General features: G+C 40.4%; 2 protein-coding genes and 1 long non-coding RNA gene across 6 annotated transcripts in view; 1 reads left to right on the top strand and 2 right to left on the bottom strand.

Moving 5' to 3' along the window:
* Positions 1-3,083: 3,083 nt before the first annotated feature.
* casp2 (caspase 2, apoptosis-related cysteine peptidase) lies at positions 3,084-12,776 on the bottom strand. 3 transcript variants are annotated; one of them, XM_086079410.1, is made up of 12 exons: positions 12,627-12,776; positions 12,145-12,292; positions 10,568-10,732; positions 10,423-10,506; positions 9,850-9,919; positions 9,325-9,416; positions 7,780-7,956; positions 7,570-7,698; positions 7,394-7,484; positions 5,498-5,698; positions 4,581-4,690; positions 3,084-3,628 (listed from the first exon to the last, which is right to left on the bottom strand). In XM_086079410.1, exons 2-12 carry the CDS (start codon positions 12,286-12,288, stop codon positions 3,491-3,493), a joined length of 1,401 nt encoding a protein of 466 aa, XP_085935536.1. In that variant the 5' UTR covers positions 12,289-12,292; positions 12,627-12,776; the 3' UTR covers positions 3,084-3,490. The 3 variants fall into 3 exon arrangements, with proteins under 3 accessions (XP_085935536.1, XP_085935537.1, XP_085935538.1); XM_086079411.1 differs by having other exon boundaries at positions 5,510-5,698; XM_086079412.1 differs by having other exon boundaries at positions 10,423-10,488.
* The window catches only part of rap1gapl (RAP1 GTPase activating protein-like), a 9,734-nt gene continuing 721 nt past the window's right edge, over positions 12,160-21,172 (top strand). Inside the window, exons 1-18 of one of the 2 annotated variants that reach the window (XM_086079409.1) lie at positions 12,160-12,597; positions 14,653-14,732; positions 14,839-14,865; positions 14,985-15,111; positions 15,189-15,236; positions 15,333-15,530; positions 16,727-16,824; positions 16,935-17,013; positions 17,187-17,240; positions 17,327-17,410; positions 17,642-17,742; positions 17,815-17,944; positions 18,600-18,767; positions 18,872-18,943; positions 19,297-19,383; positions 19,484-19,642; positions 19,715-19,798; positions 21,121-21,140. In XM_086079409.1, the coding sequence (XP_085935535.1) occupies positions 14,665-14,732; positions 14,839-14,865; positions 14,985-15,111; positions 15,189-15,236; positions 15,333-15,530; positions 16,727-16,824; positions 16,935-17,013; positions 17,187-17,240; positions 17,327-17,410; positions 17,642-17,742; positions 17,815-17,944; positions 18,600-18,767; positions 18,872-18,943; positions 19,297-19,383; positions 19,484-19,642; positions 19,715-19,798; positions 21,121-21,140 (1,604 nt within the window). In that variant the 5' untranslated portion in view covers positions 12,160-12,597; positions 14,653-14,664. Of the gene's footprint in view, positions 12,598-14,621; positions 14,733-14,838; positions 14,866-14,984; positions 15,112-15,188; positions 15,237-15,332; positions 15,531-16,726; positions 16,825-16,934; positions 17,014-17,186; positions 17,241-17,326; positions 17,411-17,641; positions 17,743-17,814; positions 17,945-18,599; positions 18,768-18,871; positions 18,944-19,296; positions 19,384-19,483; positions 19,643-19,714; positions 19,799-21,120; positions 21,141-21,172 lie in introns of both variants that reach the window. The other variant, XM_086079408.1, reaches the window with a different exon arrangement.
* Positions 16,705-21,172, bottom strand: part of LOC147172869 (uncharacterized) — a 15,169-nt gene continuing 10,701 nt past the window's right edge. Inside the window, exons 3-5 of the long non-coding RNA XR_015095442.1 lie at positions 18,693-18,809; positions 18,557-18,599; positions 16,705-17,972 (exon numbers count right to left, since the gene is read on the bottom strand). This is a non-coding gene — a long non-coding RNA (uncharacterized LOC147172869). The remainder of the gene's footprint in view (positions 17,973-18,556; positions 18,600-18,692; positions 18,810-21,172) is intronic.

The raw sequence follows: 21,172 nt of genomic DNA, 5'->3' as shown, positions 1-21,172 counted from the left end.
TTGTAAAATTTTCGCCGCATAAAACCCAGCCTAAAAAATAAAAATAAATAAATAAATATTGGAAAATAATTGGGAAAAAAATCTGTTTATGCTGTGAAAAATTATTAACAATGGCAGCACAGAACATTGCTGGAGCAAACAAGATTGCGGTTGCTGTCATGTTTTATTTTGCGGCTTCAATCAATGAAATCATTGATCAATCAGCAAATTATGACTTTACAGCCAAAATACAATTTACTTGCCTATCCAATCCAGCCGATCAGATCAATGTAAAGCCTATTCGGTATATGATCCGAAATTGTAGACTATTCTTCTGACTTTTTAAAGTATAAACAAGACTTGTTTTGCTTTCCATCATATTTTGTAATCAATTATTCCCTCTTTTCATTTACACATATTTGTACTTGATTTGAAAATTCCAAATACTGTGAGTTTTTGATTTTTTTTTTTGCTAACTCAAGTGAGACTTTAGTCAGGTCATGTGACTTAAGCCCCCCCACCTCTGATGACAACAGTTTGACCCTGGAAGGGATGCACAGTCAGTAATTGTATTTGTAATATTTCCAATGGGAAAATTGTTCAAACATCACACCACCACAGAGGTCGGCCAACCTCTCAGAATGGATCACTTTCGACCTTCGAGGTTTCCCTGTGGGTTGCGGAGACAAGATCCTTTAACATGTGTGCGCGTTGGTCATCTGATGACTTTCTGTAGGCCGCCATCATGACAACAACAAAGACACAGACACATGCAGATCCCCCTTAACTCCGTCCCGCTTTGTGGTCCACGCGCCGGCGCATAACAGCCTAATCTCACAGCTCCGCGGCAGGCCACAGAAAAATGTATTACTCCGACCTCCGCAGGGCGTGCACGCACGCGCATGTGAGTGTGTGTGTGTCAACAGGGAATGACTCCGGACAGCTGGCCTGGGCCTCCATCTGATACACTCCGAATATTATCACCGAGCGGCGGGAATGACACACGTCGTCCCGGGGCACGGAGAGACCTGAGCGCAGCGGAATAGCGGGTGGGCCAGTTACACTACACCTGAGCGCGGCGAGGACACGCAGTAACGTGGGGCAACAACACACACAAACACAGCAACAAGGAGGATCGCATGCAGAGGAGAGAACGCAAGCAGCCGATGCAGAGCGACTTTTGCCGCATGTACAAGGTGTGTCAGAAAAGTTCCAGGACTGGCGTCACTTAAGTTATATTTCAAATTCAAACTACAAGTTTTCCCATTCAAAGTCATCCCCTTGCAGTTGAATGCCATTCTCCTTATCTGCCATGTATTTTAGTTCAGCATGAATTGTGTGGTCCTCGGGGTCTTTTCGTTTTGTTTTTTTTATCATTATTTTTATTATTTATTAGTTGTTTTTAAATTTTAATGTATTTATTTCTTTGTTTTACTCGTATTTTATGGACTTTTTAAAAAGTTGTTTTTACTAGATTTTATGTGTACGATAGTGTGCGGGTCTCAATGTGCAGCACTTTGAAAACACTTGTTTATAAAATGTGCCATAGAAATAAAGTGGATTGGATCGGATGTCTTTACGCACTCCTGGAAGGATTTTTTCTAGATCCACCACATGTCCGTTGTCACAGGTATCTTGCTGCTAAATGCCGCTCACGTATAAAGTCGTCAAGCACTTGTAATGACTAACAGATCCCTGTAGATGGTGGCGTTGCATTGCTGTGGATTTGAGATCAGCACAGCTTTTGAGTACATGATAAGATTTGGAGGTGAATCCTGACTTGTCAAGTCAATTACAAGGAACAGAAATGCAAAATTTAAGCACATTACACTCGAAGAGAGCCTTTATGTAAGGTAGGTAAACTATGATCATGATTTTCGGAGCCAATCACAGAAAAATCAATCACCGATGCAAAGAGAAGATGGACCAATCTATCCAAACCTGTTTATTTACTGTGCAGTAGACTCCCCAATATTTTTGCAGGGGATTGGGACAGACCCCGCCCACGAACAGCCAAAATTCGTATTTAGTTGACGCCCACTGAAATGCACTAGTAAAAAATAACAAATTCTCCCCAAAATTCAATACAGAGAAAAAAACTCACCTCAGCTTGTGCACTGAACAAAGGAAAACTTTCAGTTTGAGTTTAGAAGACAGCTTTTGTGACACCAAGCCTGGAATTTTTCCTGATGCACCTTATACGCTACTGTCGGCAAAGCGGGAGAAAAAAAAAAACACAATCTTGTTGATAAACATTAGCTTGTTTATTGTAAGAAGAATTGGCAGTCGTCAGCAATGACAGAAATAAATCCTCCCCCCTCCCGTCCCTGCACAAGAGTTTGGCAGCAAATAACATCCTCTTGCTGTGCGGGTGACCTCTTCGCCATTCTTTTCCTATCATTAAAATCAATACTCAAGAAGCACACATTAACTTTAAAAGCCTCTCTGGTCACAAATCAATACTGCTTCGTAGTATCTTTCTCCACAACAGTGTAACCAAACACATGTCGCCTCTTTGTGACTTTTCTGGGAAACATCCCCCAGCATTGATAAATGCTGTGAGTCGGGAGGGTCAAGTGGTTCAATATATTGTGAATCCAACAACTAATCCCATAAACTAAATATTCCTTAAACCTTCCGGAAGTTGCGAGATTTTCATTTGTCACCGTATCACATACAAAAAAATAACAGAAAATAAATGCTAAAAGGTTGAGTAGGGGTGACGCTAAATGCGTGCCCCCCCCCCTCAGACGGGAGCGTGATTGGGTGTCAGCGTTAGCGTAAAGGTCAAAGTTCACACTGTAGGTGTAAGGCCCAACGAGTAGCACCGCGCATTCCCCTGACATTTACACATAAAAAAAAGAAATATTTACAACACAGACATCTTCTTGCAAGTAAAAGCACGTCAGGGGGATTGAACTGAATAAAAGGTGACACCGTCATGAGAGTAGAAAACAATTTGGAACGCTGAAGTACTTCCCATTGGGTGTGGCGAAAATAAAACTTCAGCACTAACCTCATTGCTGAATGCTGCCCTCTGCCTCTCACTACACTGCGACAAGACAACCGACGGTGAAGCTGAACAAACACATCAAAATGCCGGGTTCATTTACAAAATCCTTACAAAATAAATTCATACAAAACAAAACCAAAATAGATCTGTGTAGAAAATACATATTACAATTATACCCGCGCGAGGGATTAACATACTCCACACACTGATAAACTGGTGAACTGAACACTGAGAGATGTCGAAACATGTCGATTAGCATAAGCTCTCCTCCCGACATCGCTGAGTGTGGATGGAATTTCGCTGAGGCAGTATTAACATGGAAAATGTGAATGAATAAATGTTTGGGTGCCAGTTTGAGAGTGTGTGTGTGTGTGTGTGTGCGTGTGTCAGCTTGTAACGCTGGAATGCAAAAGTGTGTGGCAGTAATACGCTTGGAATGAGGGGACGTGTGAGCACACTGGCGGGAATGATGTGTGTGTGTGTGTGTGTGTAAGTGCATTATGAACAGTGGGGTTGATATTTGGGGAAAAGGTAGAGGTCTTTGCACAGCGAGCTGGTGAACTCGGACATCTCTTTGCAGCGATGGTGGGGCGTGCCGGGGGCGTAACCTTCGCGCTCTTTGATCCGCCCGTTGACCTGCAGGAGGAAAACGAAGAACAGTCAACAGGGAGTGATTTTCGATACAGCCATCGTTTCGCTTTCTTGATGATCGAATAGCAAAAATCCGCATATCATTGGCATCCAAAAGTGGTCTGCATAAAGCCAGGTTTCTAACATGTACACAGTCAAGAATCCATAATACATAAATGGTTATATTAAAGGGGAAGTCAACGTTAAACATTTCTTGACAATAATATGTTATATGTGACCTCACTAGTCTAAACATGATATTCTGATTTGTGGAATATGAATTATGCATCAAATCCGACTGAAGATGCTCAGGTCTCAGGTAATATCCAATTACAGCGCAGCTTCAGAAAACAGGTGAGCTGTGATTGGTCGTTGCTTGAGCCCTGAGCAACATTGATGTCATCTTCAGTCGACAGCAAGTGGCAAAATGGCCGCCCCCTGAGTTGGATAAAAACGGCTGAATTTTGCTGCTTAACTCATATTCCACTAACACAATATCAACCAAAAGACCGTATTTAGACTAGTGGGGCTGCATGTAACATATTATTGTCAACAATTTTTGGGGGTGGTTGACTTCCCCTTTAAGTAAATTATTCAAAACAAATCACCTTCACATGAGGCTCATCAATCGTATTAGCCAGCACACTAGTTTAGCATTTTACACAAACGATATCAAGTACTCACCTTTTGGCATTTCGACACAATAATAAATGTTAGCCTGCAAAGCAGACTTCATGAGCTATTAGCATCCATCAGTGAATGAACTATCAATGAATTAAACATAGTTAATAAACAACAAGATCAAGATTTCACCAGATGGCATGAAAAACGGTGACTAAATGAGATTTTCAACAAATACCAAAAGAAAGGTTAAAAAAAAAAAAATCAATATGAAAATTAGCGGATACTAAACCACAAATACGTGGCATGTTCAATGTACATATACTGTGTTGCTCACCTGCACCAGGATGTCAGCCATGTGTGTGTCTCTGGCGTGGAGGCGGAGGGCAGAGTTGAGTTCCTGGATGAACCAGGATCCTCGCCTGGTGTTGCGCATGGCCGCCGTGCCTTTAAGAGTAAAGCAAACACGAGCCCTTAATAACACAAGAACGCAACGAGACGAGACGCAAGGACACAGGGAATCACGACGCGTCTGCAAATAATCGTACGGTGCCATTGCTTGTGCTTGTTTTTTTTTTGTCAGCGACATGCACCGATTGTAAATAGAGAGAGGTGTCTCAACACATTGTCAGGAGAATCCCAGCTGAGACGGAATAAATAACAGGTCTCGCGCCGTAATGTTGCGGAATGTGTTTACAGGAAGGTGTCAACACGAGTGAGACGAGCAAGCACAGAGGAACTTCGGAGACGCAACGTTGTGCATTCCAGGATGCTTGTTGAGCTCGCAGTAGTTTGTATTTAGAAACAGCTTTTACTAGGGTCTGACTGATTTGATTGACCAATAATAGCTCTGTTAAAATCGACTAAAATCACCCGATGGGTTTTTTTGTCGCCAAATTTAGGTTGTTGTTTTTTTTAATGCATTTACATATCATAACATAAGACATTGGTAACATTTAACCCCTACACCTTAAAAAACTAATTTTTTAAGGAAATATATGATATAAGGAAGAATACAATTTCCAATAACAGATTAATTGGCTGATTAATTAATTAAAAAAAGAATGAATAAAATAAAATGGGCCCCTACTTATCATCTACATTTCCCCCCCCAAAAAGTTTGTATTCAATTTTGGTGAATCCAAATGTAAAACATCATCTGTATTTTCAATGAGTGCAAGTTAGTTAAGTTAGGTAATAAGTTACGTTCCCAGCTAAACCCATAAAAGGATATCAAAAAGGGGACAAACTTACAAATTCTCTGACCTTTGAGAGAGGCAAAGCCGCAAATCATATCCGACCGCTGGGGCAGTTTAATCCTGGGCAGTCCCAAGTCTCCCCCCTGTCTAGCACCGGCGGCCCTGGGACCTTCTCGCCCAGCATCCCGCTGTTCACAGCTGGGTGAGCTGGTCCTTCCTGGCCCATCCACCTGCTCCACTCCGCAGTCCAGCTCATCTGTGAAACAGCAAGACATCAACAATAAGATTATTGCCATTTCAGTGAGAATTTTTTTTTTCTGACTGCAGATGAAGTGGATAAGAACACCTAACGGCATTTGAGCAGCACACCTGTGGTGTTGGGTTAGTTGGAGTAAGAAAAGGAAAGTGTTGTAATAATTGCGGTGACTCCCGAGGGGTCTGCAGATTTGTGCAAGGCGTCATTAGCATTGTAATGGCATTGGGGCTGAGACTAATTAAGCACACAGTCAAAGATTATTAACTTCACCAGGGAAAGTTATTTTTCAACAAGGTGGTTTATCTGTTTTTTGCCCCATTTGTTTGTTTGTGTCTAACATCTGGCTATATATATATATATATATATATATATAAATACATACATATATATTTTTTTTTACACGATGGCAAACTCAGATGTATTATGTCATCAAAGTTGCCCAAAAAAATACATTTTCCCATTAAAAAATATATCAACATGATTAACTCATTCACTCCCAGCCATTTTTACAGAAGCAATCCCCTTCACTCCCGGCTGTTTTAATGGATTTTGACAGATTTTGCAAGGCCCACAGAATATTGTGTTCTATTGATATAAAAACATGGAACCTACCAAAACAAAGATTAGAGTCTCTTCTTTCATCAGGAAAAAAAGTACATTTCGATCTGTTTCAGTTTTGCAGCAATTAGCATTAGAATATAGATAAGTTTAGTTTAGTTTTTAGAAATGTGAGTAAATTAGCTTTTTTTTTCAAAATGGCCCTGGTTGATCTCTTATACTCTGCTGCCACCTGTTGGCCGTTTGTGTAATAACTACCATTCCTTCAACCGTTGTTTGCCATTGAGAGGCTGCATTAAAACCTTCTGTATGCTCTAGCATTTAAAAAACAAACAAACATTAAAAACATATAAATACGTCTTTGGGACACTTAAACATTTAAAATAGAACGTATTTATATTTTTGGGGGAGAAAATGTGTTAAAAGAATAAAGCAAAAATAAAAAAAATACTATCATATTAAGAGAGAAATAAAACACAAAGAAGGTCCGGGAACGTTGAGGAGGGTTTGTGTCAACCCCCAAAACTTTTTCTTGGCAATAATAAGTTATATGTAACTTAACATGACATTCTGATTAATATTAAATTTGTGGAATATGCGTTATGAAGCAAAATCCAGCCGTTTTTATCCATCTCAGGGGGCGGCCATTTTGCCACTTGCTGTTGACTGAAGACGACATCAATGTTGCTCAGGTAACAACCAATCAAAGTGCAGCTTCAGAAAACAGTTGTGACCTTGCCTGAGCAACTGCAATGTCATCTTCAGTCGACAGCAAGTGGCAAAATGGCCCGCCCCCTGAGATGGATAAAAACGTCTGGATTTTGCTTCATAAGTCATATTCCACAAGTGTAATATTGTCAAGAAATGTTTAAGGTTGACTTCCACTTTAAGAAGTGATTTACACAAACAAATTTCAAATGTGTATGCATAGACAGAAGCTGCAATGTTAAACCAAATGTCAGACTGAACTGATCCAGAATGTTAATGTGGAAAATCTCATTTATTCATGTCATCTCATCAGAGCAGGTTGTACCTTGTTGTTCTTATTAGGACATGATTTCATTTTGTTGCTTTGAATCCAGAGGTTAGCCGCATGTCTGTGACATGCCATTGTCTACTGTAAGTCCCGTTCTTTACCTCCTCTGCAGGCCTGGATGAAAAACATCTTTGGTTTGTTCTGCAGCAGCGGGCAGCGGACATTGTCGAAGGCCTCAAACACCCACTGAATCTAAAAATGAACACATGACAGTGTGGCTGTTAGGCTAGATGACAATATAAAGTTTGTATTCGTGTTGAACAAGACGACGGCACACCTGCAGGAGTTGGCCGTCTGTGCCGTACACGGCTCCTTCCACGCCGTGGGAGAGCAGACAAACCACGCAGCTGTTCACAGTGCGGTGCTCGGGACGCCTGCGGAAGGTCTCGATGCAAGTTCTCATTTCCTGGATGAAAATACGGAGAAGACAACAAGTTATTTCGTGGCCGCCGTTGAGGCAGAAGTGGCGTGGGCGAGACGGCGTCACCTCGGCAGTCAGGTCTCTGCGGACCGTCACCGCGTAGTCCAGATCTGTGAAAAGCCTGCTGAGCACCTCGTCGTCCACCTCGCCTCCCTTCCTGGGGTCGAGGTCGGTCGCGGCGTCAAACGTCACATTGCTGATCACCAGGGCCAAACCACGTGGGGACGACGTCAATACGTAGGACTGCAACATAGAGGAGAAAATGAACCTGCATTCTTTTGGCATCATTTTATTATTATCAGGAGGTATTAAAAATAAAATAAAATAAACATTCATATTATGCAACTATAACGATAAGTAAATTTTTCCTTGTTATTACTCATTCTCATTTCGTTACTGCTATGAAGAAAAAACTAGTAGACAAATAAAATACTGGACCTTTATGGGAATTTTGTCTATATTTTATATTAAAATGCTCTATATGACAATATTTGTATTTAGAATGTATTATGTTGCCAGGAGTTTTTAGAACGAAACAGAAATGTTCGTTTAACATGTACCTTAGGCAGCAAAATCAGAGAAACTAATCATTTTGGAGCGCATATTAAAGGGAAGGATTTTTTTTTGACAATAATACGTTCTATGCAGCCCCACTAGCTAAATACTGTATTCTGATTAATATTGCCTTAGTGGAATAAGAGTTAAGCAGCAAAATCCAGCCGTTTTTATCAAGATCAAAAGTCGGCCATTTTGCTACTTGCTGTCGAGTGAAAATGACATCAAAGTTGCTCAGGGCTCAGGCAACGACCAATCACAGCTCAGCTTCAGAAAACAGGTGAGCTGTGATTGGTCGTTGCCTGAGTCCTGATTAACTGTGATGTCATCTTCGGTCAACAGCAAGTGGCAAAATGGCCGCCCCCTGAGATGGATAAATACGGCTTGATTTTGCTGCTTAGCTCATATTCCACAAATGTCATTTTAATCTAAATGTCATGTTTAGATTAGTGAGGTTACATATGACATATTATTGTCAAGAAATATTTAAGGTTGACTTCCACTTTGACTACATAAAATGTTTTTCTATCGTGTATTGCATGACATGTCAATCTTTAGTATTTGTGCGGGGAATTAGCACCCTCTTGTGGAGTCACCCTGAGGAGAAAAGATACTTTTTCAAAGCTCAAGTCAAATGAATTAAAACCCACTTGAGGTCAAGCATGCCCCAGGAACTTTTAAAACTCATAAGCATCAACCACACAGTTGGGCAGCAGATATCATACAAGGACATCACAGATGACTTTGCATCAAGGAAGGCCAAAAAGCAACACTTTCATATTCATTTTGTGAAATGATCTAACCCTTGACACAAACGAAAGCATGCTGGGAAACAAAACCAAAGTAATTCCCTCGGGTTTTCTTACTGTTTTATTTGATATATTTAATATATCTATCATTCATTATATTTGGATATAACTTAATTGAAAACTGTCTTTACTGATTTCCTGGGAGAAATCTACTTCCATGAAGTGTTCCTTGCACTCTACAGGGCTGCTTTTTCTTTACTGAGCAACACCAACAGTCTTCTTACTCACTTTGCAGAAGTTGTGTTACCTTTATGCATTGAGCGAGGTAGAGGTCATGTGTGCAAGGGAGCACGGGAGTGGTGATGGGGCTGTCTGCATCCAGGCTGTACTCCATGGACTCTGAGAACAACAAGAACACACATTCACACACTTCACCACATACCGTTGCTACTACATCTTATTAAATTGGTATTTGTAATGTTTTAAATGACATCATCATGCCAGAAGATATTCTACCCATCATGCAGGATTGGCCGAATGTTGTGTCCGGTGAGTGTATTACGACACACTAGCAGCTTTAAGATGACAAACTCTACAACGTACTACAAGCCTGAACATGAGTCACTCGCAAGGTGCGCCAGCCGCACTCCCTTCAGTAATATGATACATAAACAATTAACCCATTGAGAAGAATATCCAGCATATTCCAAGCAGATCTGATTACCCATCTCCCGAACCTTGACAATAGACAAACCCCTTTTTACCAGCCTGTGTGTCCATGGAAACGGAAAAATATTGACACGAGACACTTCAGTGATATGTCACATCTCACCGTGCGTCCTCGCTCGTTTGGCTGCGATTTCCTCCTGGGTGGAAAGTGGAAGAGCGGAGTCGCCGTATCTCTGAAATGAAGACAGATTCTTTGAGTTACATAAACCAAAGTCAACGGAAGATTTGCTTGATTTGACGAGTGGAGTCGAATGTTGCTAGCACTAATCATACATTGGATTAAGTAAACAGTCAACCATCTCATAATCTAAATTCAGTATTTGCACATTTGCATATCTGTTGATTTTTGGGCTGTCGACTAATATTCGCTGAAAATCTTGTCTATTAGCCGTTTTTGGGCTCAAGCCAAAACGACAAAATTATTACTTTGACGCCACCTGGTGGAACATTGTTGTTATTGTTAGGTTTCATTGGTGTTTTTTTTATCTGCATTTGAAATGTTTTGTCTACCAAAAAGATATAAATGCTCAGTTTTGTGAAGACTTTTTGTTTACCAAATTTAGCAATTAAAATAGAGCAAACGTCCCACTAAGAACTGGTGAGTGACTGTGCTCAATTACGCACAGGCTACTTAATCATTTACAAGAGTATCAAGAGTGAAGGTTGGGCAGCTCACCTCTCTCCTCCTCTCTGATGTCTGGATTAGCTGCCGTGCTGGCCGTCCTTCCGACTCCTCCTCAGGCTGAAACCATAAAAGACACTACGATTATTATTATGAGCCTGGAGGGCGTGGGTGACTGATTGCCTAAACGCTCACTCACTTGTGTGTCTTTGCCTTCCTTCTCCTGTGTATGCGCGAGAAGCTCGCACAGGTGCCGCTGCTCGGTTTCTCTCAGCGCCGAGCAGAAGCTGCTGAAGGCTTGCGGCCCTCGCTTGGGAAGGAGTAGCAGCAGACGCCAGCTTCGCTTCTGGGACGTTTGCTCGGCCTGAGGAAATTGTCCGTCAGAAACACGACAGAAGTCAAAAAGAGAGCAAAATGTATGGGATTTTTCCCCCCTGCAGTTTGTGCTAAGCAAGTTTATCCGTTTTGCATGAAGTCTGTTTTGTTTGGCACAAAGTCTTTTGTTGCAAGGGCTCAGAGAGCATTTGTGCACAACTGTTGACATCACAGTGTTTATTTGGGTAACGTATGATTCATTAAAATCCAATGATGGGCACGGCTATATAGCTGAACAGAATTTTTAGAGTGAATTTCGAGGCCTTTAAATCCTCAATTATTAGTTTGTAGGACTGCTGGGATCGAACACATTGAAGGCATTTCAATTCATTTCAATGGTGAAAATGAGGACAAAGTTGTGAGCTTGGTCATGTAAAGACTTAAACGTGTAAGTCAACACCAATATTATCTGTTTTTGGTAGCTGTATTGACGAGGCGGATTGTTATAGTAGTCAAATGACATTTCATCACATTTTGAAATGAAAATAATCTTCACAAATCAAATTACAACAATCCAAAGTCCAATGCTTTTCAATGAGCGGAGAGCTTCCTTTCACCAAGTTAATACTGCATTTGAGAAAGGTGGGAAGTCGGACTTATCACACTTGAATTGTCCCACTTCCAACCTTAAAACGTTTGAGGCAAATGTAAACAACAAAGATGGCTGATTACAAAAAATTGTTTGCTGTTCTGTTTAACACAGTCAGTCCAAATCACATTGGGTTATGTGAAGTTATTTACTTCAAATAACTAAATTAATGACATAATAAATAAAGAAAGAAATATGTTCAGAATTGTGTAAATTATGTTTTGCAATTCACGGTCTGTGTCTCTCCAGTTGAATGAAGTCAGACTGAAGTCGTATCTCCGAATTCAACGGAGCCTTCCACTTGGTTTGAAGTTGGAAAAGTTACATTCATCTTGTCCTTATATGCAGCATTAGATTGCCATTTTGACTTGACGCAATTGTAACGTCAGCCCGGAATTGTCCAAATCCATTTCATAATGTTTCTAAACAAAAAGGAACTAGACTTAAACTTAAACAATGACAAAGAAATGCTGTGCTTGGCCTTGCACAGAACGACATCACGAAAGGTTTTAATGTCTTTAAAAAAAAAAATATATATATATATATATATTAATCTAGTGGAACTAGTCGGTGAAGCTAAAAAATTGAGTGGATGTCAAAGAGACAATCGCTTTCGTTCAGAGTTTTTCAAAGGTGGAAGTGGGCATGAGAAGAGATGTCCACATATATTTAGGCGACGGTTGATCACAGTTCTCAAGACGTTAAGCATTTTAAACTGTACCATCAACTGACACCGAAAGGTTTGTTTACTATAACCACCTAAAAGTACGCGTGACGTCATCGTTAAACGGTCTGTTGAAAACATAACATACCAGGATGCCCTCGGCCATGCTGTCGGTGAGGATGTTGTCCTGCAGCAGAAACTGAATGAGCAGCTCGTCCACCACCAGCTGCTTGCACAGAGAGGCACTCCGCAGAGCGACCCGATGCCTCTCCAGCATGCCACACTCCCGCATCTTGATATAAAACACACGGTGCATTTTTAGTAATTTCTTTTATGGGGGGAGGGGGTAAAGAAGACTATCTCCTAACGATTTCCGCACTTTCGATTAAACATGCAATTAGCAACCTGGTAAAAACACTAGGCATAAGCTTGGCGATACAAAACACAAGGAAAACACTGAACACAAATTAGAATGGTTTAAAATTCATTCCAATTGATGGTTTTAGCAGAAGATGTTTGTCAAAGCAAGTCACACACGTTGACAGTTGATGGCTAACTCAAGCACTCGGCAGTGGGGGACCGCGCTAGCTAGCCGAACTTGGTGAGTAGAGCAAACCACGTTTCTCTTACCTTCACGCGTTCTTCCGGCGATGCACCAAAGTATGAAATCTTCGAGTTGGACGGCGGCCAAATGTGGTCGTTTTTTTATATTTCCACGCCAGAAAACGACAGCCCCATCGACCGCCCAACTTCCGTGGGTATCAGTAGCTGCAATGTGATGGGCGGGGCCAATAACTTATTGTTTATTATTTGGACCAATGAAAGTGCGAAAAGATTGAGTGGCATAATTCTAGGCCAATCAGTCGTTTTATTGACGTCATACTAACTTTGTACTGGCGGGACATTGAACGTGGTGGTTGTTTTAAGGCGGAAAACAAACAGCGCCAAGGAGACTCGAATACATTTTTCACCTTTAAATGGTTATATTTCCTTATGAAATACGTAGTTGCTGTAGCAGTTGCAGTTCGTTAGTTATACTTGGTGGATCTAGTAAACAATTCTGGAGCAAATTATCCACTTACAGGCCTAAACCTTTTTAGGCCTCGAGTATATTTATCGAGTAGGGCCTATCTCAAACACAGGTGTCAAACTCGAGGGTCCAGGGCCAGATCCGGCCTAACTCATCATTTTATGTGGCCTGCGAAAGCTGGCTTCAGGCAGTAGGCGGGGTACACCCTCAACTGGTTGCCAGCCAATCGCAGTCACCTTCCATAATCTTTGCTAAAATCTGTACCAGAATTTCAAGTTTTCATGTGTGTGATTGATAACAACCATGCAATTTTGCAGCCATTTGTTTTGTAATGCATTTTACAGTAATTTATTAAACTATTATCTCTGATTTAAAAATTAGCAATCTATCATTTATTTGTCTATTTGTATGTATTTATTTAGTTTCACCGTCACAACGGCCCTCTTAGGGAAGCCGTAACCACAAAGTGGCCCACGACAAAATTAGTTTGAGACCCCTGATCTTAATAGGATTACGTGAAAGCATGCTAGAAAGCAACAATGGTTTCATAACTACACTGAAATTTTTTTTTCTTCTAATATTTTGGTTTCCTTATTTGTGTACAGTATTTCGATGTGAGTAATACAGTTTTCTTTACAAAACCTACAACCAGTAAGTCTATACCTTAAGCCTTAAATTTGTAATCATGTGATCAGTATTTGTCTATATCTGCCATGTTGGAGGTAGCGATCTTGAGGATCAGCTTGGCTTGAAATGGAATTGAAAGACTAACAGGACTGTTTCACTTATGGACCCATGCAGGATAGCTGACAGCTTGTTTTACTTTTCCTAAAACAGCCTTGACTTTATGTTACACGTTAGCATGGTGGGAATGAGCTGCCATTCTGGTAAACATTCAATCCCACATTTCGGATCCGAGAAAACCATCATTTCCGTCTTTTCCTTAAAAAAAGTACAGTTGCCCTGGTTCAAAATTGGTGCCACTGCCCAAACCAAAAACAAAAAAAAGATTCAATGAGACCTTGTCCCTCTCACCTGTCGCCATTTTTTATGGCTATCAAATTTGCCTAATGTAACACTCAAAAGGAACCCAACAAAACAATGCATCCATTTCCAACATGGCGGCCACGGGCAGCAAAACTAAGTTGCTCGTAACTGGGTTGTGCAGATGTGCCTAATATTTTGCTATTTTTCCACCATGTGTCTCACTGCACCTCTGCTCTTAAACCGACTTCACCCTCCCCTGCTGTCTATCTCCTCACCCTCACTGTGTGCTGTCAATAATTGATGGTCTTTAGTGACTCTCAAAGGGTAACAGGTCCGGCAGAAAATGTCTCATGTGTCATTTCTTTATTTATTCACAAGTCGGTCTCGGAGAAACCGGCAAGTATTTAGCGGCGTTTGGTGTGTAGCCGGTTGTATATGCTGCTGTGTTTTTGCTTGCACCTGCGCGTGACCGTGAACAAGCGGGCTTATGCTGGATGAGTGACAGCGGCACAGAAGGAGGCGAAGGGAAGCTTTAAATAAGTGGGTGGCGGGGGGTCATGGAAGGGAAGTGACAGAATTATTGAGTGAATTAATTCAGTCTTTTCCAGCCCTGATTGACTGTATACTGCAAACTTGCAGTGCAGTGCAAACATGGAGGAAGAAAAGAGAGAAGACACATTCTTCCCTCGGAGAAGTCTCACTTTTGGAGTTTATGGAAGGTGAGTGAACACCGTTTGAAATTTGAATTTGGACTAAAAAATTAGCATACATTTCATCTGCGATTAACACTTTCCGTGTGAGCTTTTTTCACTTTCTTATTTACAGCCTGGACATATCCGGGGATGTGGCAGGGTGAGGCTTTATTCTTCATTTATTACGGCACTTTTGACCTGACTTTACAAACAAAAGAAGCGCAGACAAGAAGAAGTGAATGTGGAATTTGTTTGTGTGAATGCACCTGTGTTCTGCAGAGCGGAAGCTGCGGAGGACAACGCAATGGACATCTTGGACTCCCCGGTCAATAACAGCAAGCCAGTCCTCTCTGCGAGCAACAGCCAGAAGGAAACAGAGCTGTTTGAAATCATTGAAAAACTCCAGGTATGTTATTTTGATGTGGTACGAGAGACAAATTCAAGAGTGACGTTGTTGTCATCAGTGCCTCTTTGGTACATCAGGGCAGAAGACTCGATGAGCAGCGATGTGAATTCCCTCTACCTCTCAAGGTTAGTCCGATTATTAAAAATAAAAAATAAAAATAAATATTTGTGCTGATTTGTTTCCCTAATCAAGCAACACGGGCTCATCCTCGTCTATTTTAGTCTCAGCTTTTGACGATAGGTGGAGATCTGCCAATCATCCTCCCTTCGAAGCTGGGGCGCTACTGGATAGATCCCCCTTTGGAGAGACTCGCCGATGTCAGTCCCACCTCCTCCCATCACGGCTTCCCGTCACACAGCTACGAACTCATGGAAAGGGACAGAGAAGCCAAAATCTACCATGACTTCTTCTGCTCACGGGTCAGTCAGCTTCATGTTACAGAGCTGTCATTCAAATGGACACTACAATTTTTACTCAAAATGTCCCCAACTTAAAGTAAACTATAGTCTGGGACTTATAATGGCTTACAATGATATAAACAAAAAGTATACACAGTCTTGTTCAAATTGCTGATTTGCGAGAATGAGAAATGAAATGAAAAATGAGACCAAGACTAATCATTTCAAATCTTTTTGAGAGGAGAAGTAAAAATAAAGAACTGGGTAGCACAAGTGCGCGCACCCTCTTATCTTATCTGGGTTGTGGCGAGTTAACCAATTACATTCAAAGTCATGGTAAATGGAAGTTATAACACACCCGCCATCATTAAAAGTGTCTCTGGTTAAGCTCAAATATAGTTCAGCTGTTCTAGTGAGCTTTTCATGACTTTTTTTTGTGCTAAGTGACTGCAATTTGGAACTGTTCATAATTCACTCTACCTCGTCACAGTTCCATATGACACCTCGTCACCTGCTCCAAAGCATGATGCTGCCAAACGTGTTGTGTTTGCGCCAAATGATGGCAAAAAAGATCAACCTTTGTTTATTCGGACCATAACACATTTTCCTATATGTGTTTGAGAGATTCATTATCTTGATTGTTTCTTTTTTACTTAATCTCCCCAAAATATTGTTCTTCAATTGCGTGATAGGCCTCACTGATGGTGGGAAAAGTTTGGAAATAAATTATCTTGGTCACATTTTTTTAGATCACGAAAATCTAGCATTTGAACAGGGGTGTGTAGACTTTTGCTGTATATTCACTGTTTACCCTCATGTACACCCTTGGTTAGAGCAACAAATTATGACAATTTACGAGACCAAAATGACTCAAAATTAAACAACCGGTCAAATTTCCAAAGAATACTTTTAGCATTATGGTGTACTATTGGTTAGGACTTCTGCCTCACAGGTCTAGGGATCTGGGTTTGAACCTCAATATCAGCCTTCATGTGTGGCGTAAGTGCCCTGAGACTGGCAAGCAACCACTCTGGGGTGCTGCTTATCAGATATCAGCTGAGTTTGGCTTCAGCTCAACCACAACAACCCAAATGAGGACATGGATGGATTGAGGAATTTTACTTTTTCTTTAAAAAAAAAAGGCACTAATCCACCATTAATAAAGCCAAATCAATGTTGCTTTTCTAAGTTTGTCTTTATTTTTTTGTACTTTCTAGTATCACAATTCATTCACAGCATTGGATCCGATATTAGGTCCTCTAGTTCTATCTGCGTGTTTGGAGGAAGAAGAAAATAGGATGCGAGTCATACTAAGGTGAAATGCTAATCATGTTTTACATTGGATAATCTTGTGTTTACCTATATAAGCACTTAAATGTGAGTCTGTGTTATTTTGTTATGACATTATGTTTTTTTGTCTCATAGAATGAAAGAATGTTCTCTGCATGGAGTTTTCTCCCTGTCACTTTTTTCTGGCATTCCATCAGCTGTCGAACTGGCAAAGGTACACAGTTTTTTCAATATGAGTTGGCGATTCCAGTGGAAAAAAAGTGTTATGCATTCGTGAAAATGAAAAATACATTTTAAATGCTGTTTTGGACTCAAGCGGCGTATAGATTGATCTTGCGTAGGACTGAACCTCAGGCAAAAGAAAAATAATAATCGTATCATTTCTAGATTCTGTGCGACAGAGTGACCGTCTCAAAGTTTGACGCAGTCAGCTACCTCAAGGTAATTCTTTAACATGGCCAGGAAGGCAAAAGTATCGACTTAATTTTAATTAAACTCTTGTATTTCCACTCGCTCATCCTCTCAAGGCTCCAATACTAATAAAAGCATTCGATGAACACAGAGTGTCTTCCAATTTCAAGTTTGGTGTGTTGTACCAGAAGGAGAATCAGGTAAAAACAGAATTGTTGTTTTTGGTCCTGCTTTTCAGTAAACTCTGAGGATTATACATATCCTCAAAAAACAGACAGAGAGTTTATTCTTTGCCGCTCACTGAACCGTGTTTTAAAATGTGAAGTTTTGTGCCACTTCATCGGTCCGATAACAAATCGACATCCTTAGTAGCATACTAATTGAGAGGTTCGACTATACAACCAGTCAAACACACTAAACTCTTTGACCAGTTCACTGAGGAGGACATACTCGGTAACGACGAGGAGAGCGAGGAGTTTACGGAGTTCTTGTCTATTTTGGGAAACACGGTTCAACTCCAAGGCTTCACTGGGTGAGCTTGCTTTGTTTGATTGGCTGACGGACACTCACGGTGCAACATCTCATCCAATTTTCCTTTTCTCAGGTTCAGGGGCGGTCTGGATGTGTGTCACGGCCAAACAGGAAGCGAGGCTGTCTTCACTTCCTTTCTCGGCAGAGAAATGATCTTCCACGTGGCGACAAAACTGCCCTTCACAGAAGGCGACCCACAGCAGGTTGGTGAATCTACATATCTTTTCTGTTCTAAACAGGAAAATGGTGTCAAGCAGAGATTGTACTTGAGTAGATTTTTCAGGTATCTGTACTTAAGTATTTATTTTTCTGATTACTTTTACTACCTATGTTTCAAAATTGACATCTGTACTTCTGATATCGTTAGGCTACGAAATAACCTTGTTACATTTTTTCAACTTTTGTGGATTAAGACACATTGTAAAAAATACATAAATAGAAAGAGGTTAAGTATTTAAAGCAGTCGTGTCCAAACTACGGCCCGGGGCCCATTTGTGGCCCGCCATCCATTTTTCAGTGGCCCGCGATATATACTAAAAATGCCATTTGACACAGTTAGAAAATTTTGGGGGGGGAGATGGTCAAAGTAAGAAGGGAGGGTGTGGAAAAAATAGGTGCCGCTATTACAAATAAGTCGGTTCATATACTGTAGCATTTTTCTAGATATGCAAAAACACAAATAAATTATTTGTACTAAACCCAATTCCTCTTCATAACATTACGTGGCCCTCAAACGAAATAGTTTGGACACCCCTGATCTAAAGTAACTAAGTAAAAGTCAAGTAACTTAGGTAACTAAAGGAGTTGAATCTTACTGTACTTCTGCCACGTTGCTGACAAACATCTGCTATCCGACAGCTGCAAAGAAAGAGACACATCGGTAACGACATTGTAGCGCTGGTCTACCAGGAGGGTCCAACTCCTTTCATAGCCGATGTCATTAAGTCGCACTTCCTGCACTGTTTCATCGTGGTCCGGAGGGTTCCGAGTGGGAAGACAGACGACACTGGCCAAGCTGCATACCAGGTGGTGTTTTTTTTTTAATCTATCCTACCCGAGCGAGATGACCTGGAAGTATCAGGGGGAAATGTTGTTAGAACCGTAACCCTAAAAAATCATTTTTGTCACAGATATCTGTCACAGCCAGAGATGATGTTCCTCCATTTGGTCCAGTCCTTCCAGATCCTGCAGTCTTTACAGATGTAAGAAGAACCCATAAAACTATTTTCTTCTTTTTAATTTGTATCTTAAACTGCTGGGCATTTTTTCCCTTTTTTTCTTATTTGGACTCTTTTCTCACATAAGAACAACATAAAAAATGTTTTGGGGGGGTTATCTCGTGTTTTTATTTCCATATCCACTGCAATCATCGATGGGTCTGAACTTCTGAAGGGGTTAAAAGTCAGTCAAAGATACTTTGAAAAATGACTAAAACATTAAACTAGAAATCCTATTGTAGAATAACTTGAATTGCCGTTTTATGAGCAGCCAATCTGTGAAATCCTGCTCCAAATGTGCACAGTGAGATGCTTAAAAAGTCCGGCTTTTTCTTAAGCACTCCCTGCTGAGAGAATTCCTCTTGACCAAGCTCATCAATGCGGAAATTTCCTGCTATAAAGCAGAGCAGTTCAGCAGACTGGAGGTAGATGCTCATCTCATCTCAAGTTCATCAAGTCTATTTGGTTGTAATATAATATTTTTTTTAAATCTCCCTTTCCCTTTAAAAATAAAATCAAATGAAGCTACGCACGCGTTCATCACTTCTGGAGAGTCTGCAGGCAGAACTCTCCACACGTTCGCAGTGCATGCTGGGAGATCATCCATCAGCCTCCTCTCTCCCCGCTGCTGAGAGTGTCAGGGGGGTGTCCGAAGGCAGCGGGGGGTTCATTGAGAACTTTAAGGTCAGCATGCAGAGTTATATTCAATCTCACATGTAGCCATATTTTGCTCATTTATTATTATTTTTTTCTCAGAGGGCTATCAGAGTGCGGAGCCATTCCTTCGACACCCTCGGGGTGCCCAGGAAGATCAGCGGCACCTCACAGCAGAAACCAAAGGTAGGAGTCAAAATCATTTTCATCATAGGGCGATATTATGACTGTTAAAAATCACATAAACATAAAATCACCTTATTATATCATATTATTACATCCAGTCATTTTCAAAATGTGGTACTAGTGGCACATGGGCTTTCTCTTGTGATAGGTAAAGGAATCACTGCCAAAGTACACTTTGGTTGTTTTTAACTTTTTAGTTTAATACATTTAAATTTTATCTTTAAGAACAGTTTGTTTCTAACATTTTAGTACAGTCTTTATTTAGCTTATGTGCAATACATATTTATCAAATAATTATTTCAGTACAATCTTTTATTGTCCTATGTTTAAGGACAGTGTTGTGTTTAAACAGTAGTCATGATAGTGGAGATGAAGTTGTTTTTTGGGGGGGTGGTTCTTGGTGTGAACAGTTTTAGAATCACTAGGATAAACAACCGCCCCAGCATTTTATGTCATTATTGTAGATATTTTGAACAAATAGGATTTGAACTCAGGAGTCAACCAACTATTTACGTAAACTATTGTTTAGAAGGGCTTCAGTGAGGGGAAAAAAATTGTCATATTTTAAAACAAATAATATTAAAAAGTGAAGAAAATTTGAACTTTTGTTAGTTTCCCTGCCAAAAAAAAAACAAAAAAACAATTTAGCAAAAATCAATTGAAATTGATAAATGTACTTATTTTAGTGCACCACAAAAACAGATATGACGGGCCAGATCTCGCCCCTGGGTCTGGAGTTTGGTACTTGTGATCTGTACAGTGAACCACCAAGTTTCCACAAGTGACTCACGCTCACCCCAAAAGATTTGTCATTGCCATGGCCTTCCCATTTGCTTATAATGTAGATGCCACAAGATGGTGGCAAAGGACTTATTTCCACATACAGGGCGATGAGTGACATCAGAAGGTACCAGAGCAATTTTTGACATAGGTTTAGTCTAAGCCAATAAAAGCAGTGAATAGCTGCATTTTTCAGCAAATAAAGGTTCCCCACCGAAAATCCATGAATAGGCAAAATTTCCAATGCCTACCTGGGAATATGCAAATTTCTTTGTGTAATCCTTCCAACTCCAAAATGTTTCAATATTTTTATAGTAGAATATTTTATGCAATTTTGTGCATATAATATACAGTAATCCTAAAATAATCCATTATTAATATGGAGAGAGGAATTTGAGATCCTAATTAATCTTTAAAAGTATGTTCATTTTTGTGTAGCGCAGCTAATTGTTCTCCAAAGTTGATTTGTTTTTGCCTGACAAACAAAGCAATACATGTAATTTCAAAGAAAAGTTTAAGATGTATCCAAACCTCTTTTACAGACTGACAAGGAAACAGAAAGGTGAGACTCACAACAATAATTGGCTTTTTTTT

Source organism: Leptonotus elevatus, chromosome 6 (genome assembly GCF_054856555.1).
Source record: "Leptonotus elevatus isolate MCC_2025b chromosome 6, RoL_Lele_1.0, whole genome shotgun sequence".
In the NCBI taxonomy this organism is placed as follows: Eukaryota; Metazoa; Chordata; class Actinopteri; order Syngnathiformes; family Syngnathidae; genus Leptonotus; species Leptonotus elevatus.
Note: the sequence above shows the minus strand (reverse complement) of the source record. Positions and strands in the feature narration are given on the sequence as shown.